This window comes from Phoenix dactylifera, chromosome 3 (genome assembly GCF_051530095.1).
Source record: "Phoenix dactylifera cultivar Ajwa chromosome 3, Ajwa_hap1_PhDact_Kaust_v1.1, whole genome shotgun sequence".
Taxonomy (NCBI): domain Eukaryota; kingdom Viridiplantae; phylum Streptophyta; class Magnoliopsida; order Arecales; family Arecaceae; genus Phoenix; species Phoenix dactylifera.
Window position 1 is genome coordinate 40,564,098 of NC_143192.1, and position 10,472 is coordinate 40,574,569.

General features: G+C 39.3%; 1 protein-coding gene across 1 annotated transcript; it reads right to left on the minus strand.

Moving 5' to 3' along the window:
* Positions 1 to 3,426: 3,426 nt before the first annotated feature.
* Positions 3,427 to 7,431, minus strand: LOC103703519 (putative calcium-binding protein At1g02270). The gene is made up of 11 exons (XM_008786395.6): positions 7,229 to 7,431; positions 6,928 to 7,110; positions 6,676 to 6,780; positions 6,474 to 6,579; positions 5,302 to 5,522; positions 5,121 to 5,197; positions 4,923 to 5,037; positions 4,714 to 4,839; positions 4,285 to 4,395; positions 4,095 to 4,202; positions 3,427 to 3,903 (listed from the first exon to the last, which is right to left on the minus strand). Exons 1-11 carry the CDS (start codon positions 7,229 to 7,231, stop codon positions 3,658 to 3,660), a joined length of 1,401 nt encoding a protein of 466 aa, XP_008784617.2. The 5' UTR covers positions 7,232 to 7,431; the 3' UTR covers positions 3,427 to 3,657.
* Between the last annotated feature and the right edge of the window lie 3,041 nt (positions 7,432 to 10,472).

Below are 10,472 nucleotides of genomic sequence, written 5' to 3' on the forward strand. Positions count from 1 at the left end.
TATATATATATATATATATATATATATATTAATAATAATATAAATTATGATCAATGATATGAATATATGATTTAATTGGTCTATTTTTATTTTTGGACTCGAGAGATATATTCTCTTTTCTTAAGATGAGCAAAATCTATGTAAAATTTATGGATCATTGATCACCAAAATATTTTGAACTTCAACAAAATGAAAATGGATCACAAGTGATGGACAACTTTTGAAGCATCTTGTGGATTAAGAGATCCATAAGGTGATTAAACTATGACCATGCCTAGCAAATTAAGGCTAGCTTAGAGATAGGATAAGCAACTCAGGAAAGTTATTCCCTAATGGGTATAGCTTGAAACTGAAATTTAGATTTAGTTTTTTAATCACCCATCTAGTCATCGCAGCGTCATAGAAGTATACGGACCAACTTTAAAATAAAAGTACAAGTAAATCTCATTTTTTTAATTAATCTTTCTAATGAAGAATTCTTTGGATATTTTCACTAATCAAATGCAATGATAAGTGGAATTCTAAGACCCTAGGGAACCACCGATCCTTAGTAATCCCCGGTCTGACCAATTTGATGGGAATCAACAATTCCACCCCACAATTCCTGGCCACACCTCATCCACAATCGAACTAAGCCTATGTACATAATCATTTAAAGATTTTTCGAAACAATTTGCAATTTTTGTGTATATTAATTTTTTTCTAATCTTTTAAAGGATCTTTGAATACCTTTTGCAACTTTATTTATATGAATTCTCTAAAAAAATTTTAAAAAAAAATGAAGAATGTGAACATCGAGTGCATCATAAGGTACGGTAATCATATGTTTCTATAAGATTCAAACAAGGATTGCAGAACTGGACTTTTCAATAATGAATTTGGTTATAGATCTAATCTCATTTGCGGGTTCTGATTGATTCAAGAAATTCAACTGGATTTGATCAGAGCTCATCTAACTTGCCAACAAGTCATCCATGCGTGCTCCCCTCCCAATAGCGTGTGATTGTCAAGGCCAACTAACTTGCTGAATTGCGTGCGAAGGGATGTGACCACCAAGATAAAAGCACCAATTCAGGATTGGAGATAGCTTTTCAATCAAACAAGCAAATGCTCCTTGGCTAAATTGAGTAGATCTGAATCTCTGATGTTAAAGTCAGGGAGAAGAAAAGGTTCTTGGGTTAGATAACGTAGAATTCAACCGTTAGATTGGTAGTTGCTCATTAGTCATTGGATGAGGGACAAAGGAATAGTAAAGCTTAGGCTCCAAGTCCTTGTCATTAAAAAGGAAAGTCTGAATTTAAGGAAACTTTTGGGGTTGGTATTATCATTCTTTTTAGCTTGGACGCAGCCCACAGAGAGGCTATACCAAATAAATTTAAGAATCTTCATGACATTCTTTGAGTTAGGATACAGCTAGCCCACAGAGACACAATTTAAGAATCTTCGCTGCATTCTTCTAATGCCAAACTAAAAGCAATTAGGAGACTCGCATTCAACTCACAAAATCACTCCTCTCCTTCTGGTATGTTGTATTCTCATTGCTTCCGTTAGTGTTGAAGTAGACGGTATATTTAGACAAAATCTTATCTATCATTTATAAAGCCAGTATGAATTTACATCTTATTCCTCCAGCTTTTCACCAAGATTTTATGCAAAGTTGTCATTCATTTAATGAATGGCATTTTTTGTGATTCACTTGTCAGTACAAATCATGAAAGTCGAAGGCATGAATCCCATACAAGGATAAAACAATAAGGAAAATAGGAGCTGAAGGAGAAGTTAAAGTTATTTCGCCATCTTCTTAAAATAATTTAAACCTGATTATCTACCTTTTTGGCTTGTTGACTAGATAAAATTATTTAGATCTTTTCAAATGGTTTTTGGTTGGTGAGATGGCTAATCTTTAATTATTATCCACATCTATGCAGCATCTAAGCACAGCCTAAGGAGTTAAATTTAAGACTAAGATATGGTTCATCCAAGTAAAAATATTTTATATTTATATGAAACTGACATGCATTACTCCACAATAAATAGCTGTTGAATTTTTAACTAGGAAAATTTTACAAAGAGTCTCAAATGGTATATAAATTAAATAGCAAGTTGGTAGGTCAAACCGTAAAAAGCCATATAACTTCGCAGTTATTTGATTGCCTATAAATTTTATTAGAACATACTTTTGTAAAATATGATTTGATGCAAAACATATTTTGTGAAAAAACAGAAGGGGGATTTTTTTTTTTTTTTGTAAAACTTATTTCTCAAGTTTTTCTGTCTTGAAAATTTCGGTAAAACATATATTATAAAAACAACCAACCAACCAATTTTGTAAAACTCATTTATTTCGAGTTTTTTGTATATCAGTTCTAATAAAACTTGTCACTAGCTTCTGTTTTTAGTTTACGCCTAGGATCCATTTATTGGATAGAGTCTATTTATAGCAAAAGAAAGCAAGATCTTGGTTCTCGGATAGAGTCTAGAGATAATCTCATTTCAAATCAAAATTTAGATTCTTTTAAAACGGAATAGAATCTGCTATAGGAATTTCCTTTTTTTTCCTTGTATGTGTAACTAAAACTTCTGCATCTCATTTAAGAATCAACTGGATTTAACTCCAACTTTCTGCTGCTAATGTTCTTCTTCTTCTTCTTTTTTACCTCAGAGCTCAGGCTAGAATTGAAGCTGGTGTTTTAAACGTAAATGCTAGAAAATTAACTCATTCATCTGCGGTTGGGAAATTTTCTTTGTAGCAGGTTGCACCATTTCCCTTAATTGAAGTATTTAAATTAAAAATGAATATAGTTTAACTCTAAACACAATCTAAATGCTTCTCACAGTAGTCGTCGGTGGGCATGACATCATTTGGCATCATCTTTACCCCACGTACATGGGCGAGGTGACTGCCGAGAGAGAGAGAGAGAGAGAGAGAGAGGGAAGGAAGAAAAGAAAAAAAGCGAAGGCATGTGCTCCAGATAAAATAATTACTCCCCAGTGGCCAGATTCAACGGCCATATCCAAGTGGACCAAACTCACCTCACATGACCGACCGCGAACGCTCTTACATAGGTCAGAAACCACTCACGATGAATTATTTAAGCCTATATAGTGTTACAAGTAACCAACGATATCCTTTTGGAAGAGGAGCTTGCCGCTTTGTTTCGAGTCCTTTCTACGGGAGTTAAACGACTCTGCACAAGGATCATGGCATCACGTCCAACTAGAATAACATCCCTTGCGAAGTCAAATCAAAAAACAAAAGAAGGAAAAATGTTCCTATATTCGCAAGCCAGATCAGGAACAAAAAAGAAATATGAAATATAAGTCAGACAACAACCAGACGAGCTACCTCAATGATTTGATCTATCTTCAAATACAATGTACCTTTTCAATCATAGTATCATATAATATTCACATCAGAAGACACCATTTAATGCATATTTCTATTTCTGCATTGGAAAAAGCTTGCTCGCTTACATGGGACGAAAAGAGTCCAGAAGATGAGCCAAGACATCGTACGGTTTACATATCAACCTTTCATGTTGTACTGCTTCCTGTACATCTCCTACTCCAGCTATCAGTATGTATATATCAATCTTCTACTACCTCTTCCCTTTACAAACTTTACATCAAACGGCAGTATGTGCGAGGGTTAGCAATTTAGCATACTGTCTCGGAACAAGGCATCCTAACGGGAGAAAACACAACGGTCAGTGGTGCATGATCGGATAGAGAATAGTCCTCCGGCCACATTCCTTTCTCCACTTCTGGTGGGAAGAGAACCGCGTTCTTCACATTGAAACCATAAGCCTGCTGCCTCTCAGCGCCTGCTTTCGATCCCACCTCAGCCCCCCGTTCAGAGTTCTCCTCTGCTTGCTCCGACCATTTAGGATTCCAGACACCTTGCTGCAAAACATCATGAGGCAATTAATTGTTTGAAGGTAGAAAAACAAGAAGGAAAATATGTTTTTTTTTTTTTCTGAAGCTGCATATAACAAACATAAGTCTTTTTCCATTGCCTTCTTGTTTTAATCAAAAAGGCAATGATGGGAAGGTGAACAAAGTTATGAAATGGACACCTCAGACTGGTAGCATACCAGAAATTCTTCATAGTCCACAGCACCATTTCCATCGATGTCAGCTTGAATCCACAAATCCTGTATGTCTTGGGGACTTAAGCCGTGAGGATGTCCGGTTAAGCCTAACTGTATTAATTTTTAAGTATTAGCGACCAAATTCTCGTGATGGTTTCAGAGGTTCCAAACTCTTATGAGAGGGAACAAATACCTGACAGAGAGCCTGACAGAAACCTGAGAAGGTAATATAATCACCAGGGCTGTCCGCTTTAAGGAATGCAAAAGCATTATCCTTTGACAGAGAAGCCGCTACAAGAAGATACTGAAACAAGAAATATTCAACCTTTAAATCCATCCCCAAGAACAGGACTGTTAAAACTGGATAGAGGTATCGTGATATTTACAACTGACAGAAAATAGAATAAATGGCATATACATTGCTTCACACATATTACATCACATATATATTAATCATAGGCAAACAAATATGCATGAGAGAGAAAACACTTCATGTCTACCAAAATTTCTTCAAGTTTTTTTTTTTCAAATTCCCAATTATATCTAACATATATACATTAATTCATAGTTAAAATCAAAAGACTGTTGCCTGATGGATGCAAGCAACAAGAAAAATGCTCACCTTAATAATTCCAAATACTGCTTCATTCCAGCTTGCCCTCAGGGGCTTTCTGTACTTATTGGGATTAAGAAGCCATATGAAATCAACTCCACAGATATTTCCACGGTGATTGCGGTGGCTAACCCACTGCATGGGTAACAAGAGTAAGCTTCCAAAAAATACTGGCGACAATATTAAGCAACAAATGAAAACGAATGGCAAATTAGCACCTTGTGGGCATCTGCATCACTGTCGGTATAGTGATGAGCAGTATCATATGATGAGACAAACCCCTGGGACCTAAGAAACTTGTAAACATGTCCGCGTTTACTTCCATTCCAATCCCTGCAAAGAATATGAAAGACCGAGAAATTTTAATTTTGTTCAAATTAAAAGAGGAGAAAAGAGTATGCTATAAAGAAACTGACCCGCAGAGTATGATAGGCATAGGACTAAGATTATGTTCTTTCTGGTAAGATTCAATACACTGGAGGATCTTGTATACCTATCAGTAAAAATGAAATGATGCCCTTAAGATATAGCTCCCAAAAGTATGCGAGGAAAATCAGGGAAATATCAATATACTATTATGAAGGCATACCAATTTACCTGCTGCAAGCGAACTATACACAAGCTGGAATCATGAGGAAATAACAAGTGGGTATTTACAATGAGAATCTGTTGTTGGATGCCGCTGTTTCGACTTTGACAGGAAGGAACAACTGATTCAACATGTAATAGCTGAGCCACACGATCCCCAAAGTCATTAAACAGCAAATCTCGATAGTTTAGAACTCTAAAGTAGTCCCTGTGCACAGCAGTAAGCAGACCTGCAGACAAGTAGATGAATTTGTTGTAAGCAGTAAATTAATAGCAAGTATTAAAAGTATTTTATAAACATGTTGTATAAAGATCTAGAACTAATAAGCAGTTAGTAATTAGTCATCTAATATTGCAAGAAACTGTTAATTTCCAAAATGCTCCATAAACATGTGGTGCAGGGGATGGTAGGTTAATAACTTGCCTTTTTTTCCAAATGATGATGAGGATATAATGACTCAAAATTACAAAGGCGGAATATATATTCATATTTATGGCTTAAGCTACTATTACGATGAATAAGCAGGACTAGGAGCATGATATGCTCTTTACAAATCATAAAACAATAATTAAATGCACATTACTGCTTCGCAAGAATGAAAAAATCAGAATGGCTAAGAAATTGCATCTAAAGTTAAGGATATTAAAGGCTCCTTGCCACATGAATTCTTTTCCTCACAAAAAAAAAACGAAAATTATGAACCGTCCTTTAGCAAATGATACTCATTGTTAGCAAATCTTAAATCCTCCACCAAAACTTCTGGAATAAGAAAATGGAATAATAAATGTGGCCTTCATTTAATAGATGCTGAGTCCAAATCCAAATCTTACTCGCCACACAAAGCCTACCAGGTTTTTAAAAATAGAGTATTAATTCTAAAAAGAACATCACCATCCTCCCTAACACAAACCGGGTACAGATCAGAATCAAACGATACTACTCTTAGCAGATAACACAAACTCTTTTGTTGGATCTCAACAGAGCACATATGGATCATCATCGAAATTTAGGAACGCAATAAGTTCGATACTCTACAACATATAATCTTTTTATCAGAAATTATTAGTTCACAAAAATAAACAACCTTGCTGAAACAATCTACCTAGCTATGTCATCACAAAAACAACTCAACAAAACAAAGATGATGCAACAAGAAAAGAAAAAGAAAAAGAAACCATACCATCGCCACGATTGTTTGTGCGTGCGAGCTTCAGACTAATATAACCTGCATCGCCCAGCCGCCTCTCGTACATATCGACGAGTTCATCATTCCCAAGCCAGACCTCCTACACGAATCCAAAACAAGAAAACAGCAACATCCCATTAGATTCACACAAACTCCGCACACCAGAATAGAAGCAAAACCCAAGAATCGACCCCACCTGGAGACAAATGATGGCGGACATCTCTCCTAACAGCCGGTCTATGATGTTCTGGTTCCGGCTCAGCCAGTATCCTTTATACTGGCTCTCCCTGCAACTCTGATCCTATATTCCCAAAGAAGACCCACAAAAATCAACAAAGAGCATATCAAAGGAACCACCTTTTTACATTCAAACAAGAATCGATTAACAAATGACCAAGAAATCATCGAAATCATCAACAAACCCACCCAAAACCGGACGCTTCCTCACCTCCTTATCGAGCCGCTTGTAGATGGGTGCGAGAATGTTGAAGGTCGTGCAGGAGATGCAGCGCTCCGGGGCCATCACCGCGCCGTACCCCAGACCCCTCTTCGAGATCCGGCCTTTCTTCTTCCCCTGCCGCTGCTTGCCCCGCTCGCCCCCCTGCCCCGCGCCGCCATTGCCGCCCTTCCTCTGCGCTCCAAACCAAAAACCCATCATAATCCAAGAAACAACAACCCTAGAGTTCCGGACGATCGATTCCATCAAAATTTTCACAAATCCTTGAAAAAAAAAGGGGGATCAAAATTACCATTACGATGATCACGAGAGAGAGAAGCGAAGGAGAGATGCCGAGAGAACGAAAGGAGGAAAGAAACAAGAGTCCCGGTGGTCGGATTGGAAGTTCGTTGCGGAGAAGGTGAGCGTTCCGTTTTGGCGTGCTTATCGTTATTGGAACTGCGAAGGGCTCCGGCGCCTTTTATAGAGGGCGGTGACGGGAACCCGGCTCGCCAATAGTTGCGCCGGTTTTGCGCGTGTAAATCCACCGCAAATAGCGGGTCCCACCCTCTCGACCCGCCCGCCCGTTCCGGTTTGCCGTGCGCCGTCCTGGTCCTCGCACTCACCCCGGATCGCAAATGTGAACACCCTAATCATCCGAATGATTCCGTTTTTATTTATCAGATCATGGCCGTTTGATGGGAATCAGATGGTTAGGATTTGTAGCAGGATGATGGCGACGCCTTCTGATATGTCCAGCACGTCAAACGGTCGCACGGAAGTCAGTTTGGCAGTGATCAAACGAGCAGCGCGCCTGGTTACTTTTGTCCTGGCGATCTCATCCGTCTGATCTGGCTGGCCATTCTTATCTTGGACTGCGTCAGATGAACAGTACGACGGACCAAGTGGGCTCACGTTTGATTTGATTTCCACCATGGACCACAGGGGTACCCGGAAGTATATCAGATCGCATCAAACTAAACAGGAATGTGAGAGCGCGGGGTCCACCAATTTGACGGTGGAAAAAAGAATAGGGATTAGATAATTCCTTGGCGCCTTAAACATCGGAACACGAGGACGCGCATCGCCGACACTGGATCTATCAACGGACGGTCGGACGGAGTGGGTGATGGGGAGGGAGGTGCGGCGGGATTTAGGATCAGTGGTCCCTCCACATGGACGGCCGGATGACCCACGATTATTTTAAGGGGGTATTTTGAAAAAGTATCAGTTCTACGGATTGAAACGCAACGCGTGTCCGGGAAGGGTGGATGGGAGCGGGCAAAACGGTTGGCGGGGCGGGAGACTGCCCGTCTGGTTATCCGCGGATGCCAGCCCGTCGTATCGCGAGATGCGCGTTATCGACGGAGCGACAAGTGGCGACGGAGTCGGATACGGCATCCGGGATAGCGAGGACAAGGGTGGGACAGCCTATTCCGGAAAGCGGTCGGCCCAAGCCCGACCTTGTAGGGCTTAGAAAGGACTCGTGGAATGCCTTCTGCCTCATCTGCAGCATTAATTTTTACTGACAAGGCCTTTTTTTTGTGTTTGTTTTCTTGATAAAAGTAGTGACAAGGCTTTAGTGGATTGGTACTGCATGCATGCAGAGCACCAGGTCGCCACGTGATAATACCAGTACTTTTTTTTTGCTGAGGCCTTGTCATGAAAAGGATGTTTATGGTCGAGGCATGCCATCGCCAGCGACTTCACTCTTATCCCAGCTTCGCAACGGGTTAAGCTCGAGTTGTCACTTATGATAGCGTTGAGAAGAGGAGTTATTATTTGCTGAAGTTAGACCCCTTATTCGGATTTGTATTGGAATAAAATGATGAGTGTTATAGCTGTTAATGAAATTATGTTTCTCGGACCGATACAGAGATTTTAATGTTTAACGTCTTTATCTTGATCGCAGAAACAGCAAATTAAAATCCAAAATAAAAGCTATTACTTTCACTATGACGAAGTTTAATGGAATAAAGTGTAAGCATCTCAAGATTGTAGTCTAAATACTCTTTATCTGCTGACAACGCACGGGAAACCATGTGCTGTAATAATGGATAAGAGAGCTTGGACAAATTGATAGATGTGATGTCGATGGGTTAGAGAAAGCCCTAGGATGCGATGTGAATGCAGATGAAAGTGGAATCCTCTGATGTTACATGTGGGGCCAGGGGAGAGGCCTTTAAGTTGCTTGCCATATCTTACCAAACGAACGATAGGTTGTGAAACATTTAAATTGACTTATATTGAAGGTCAGGCCAGCTGAGTAATCGCTACTGTGAAGTAATCAATTGACAAATTTGAGCCAACAGGTGAATTGGTTCACAACCATGTAAGCATACTACATATGCTTTCCTTATCCAATTTAGGATTATTACCTCGCTCAAGACCTCTCTACGTCCTCCTATGTGTTGGGAGTATTTTAAAATTTCAAGCTTACATTTTTTTTTATATATTTTTTTAGTTCTACATTGACAAGAGATGAAATTCAAATAGTCTTTATATAGTCTTCAATCTTTTTAACTTGGTGAAGCAGAGAAAGTAAGTAGCTCACGCACGCACGAGCTTAATGGTGGCCCAAGGCAATATTAGCAGATCTGATCCGAAAATGGGTTAATCGGGCGCATAGCACTCGATGCTTAAAAAACGCCTCTTCCTTCTTTTTTTAAATCCTATCAGATCAGAGGATTAACATAATAAAAAAAATTACATCCATATCTTTCTCTTCCTCTTCATACTCCTTTTTATTTTTTTTAGCGATTCTGGGTTGTTCACTAGTCCCTACATCTACGAGTGTATACTTGGAGTGATCCGGTTGTTGTATCCTAGAGGATATATCGCCATTACTTGCTACACCGAGATTCATTCTCCGAGGGGCACAATCTATTCTTAAGGACAGCAACAATATGCCTCAACAGATAAGTTTTCTTACCATCTATTCTTTGCATAACAATATGTAGGACCTAGGGAGGGACAAGATCCAAGAGAGGTGGCACACGGATTTGAGTAAAAGTGTTTGGAGATTAGTAAGAATGGTGACGATGATCTCAGAAACTTACGTAGTAGTAGGTGGAGTGGCCCATGGCTTTGTAAATACCACCAACGTCCTTTCTCAATCCAATGGGCTAGTTACCAATCTCTCCATCCTTTCCCAATCTAATAGGATTATGACCACTGTCTGAATGCCTCTTCTCACGAATAAGGCATGAGAAGGGACGGATTTCAAGGAAGTGTAACATGGGGATTAGAGGTAATGTTGGAGAATCACCACGCAGGGGGGTCGTGGGTTTTGATGAGATATAACTCAAATTCTTACGTTGATAAGGAAAGGATGGATAATATATCCCGTTTGACATTAACCCTTAATTCACATGCAAATGGAGACTAGACCGGAGCAAGATGATAGTGGGTGCATGTGCGTTATCCGGCATGTATATCATGAATAAATAGACCAAGGGCTAAATGAATTAAATAAATAAACTAGCACGGAAGTGACCTCATGAGTATGTAAGCATCACTAAAGTCATTTTCCTATCTAATGTGGAATTGTTACAGTT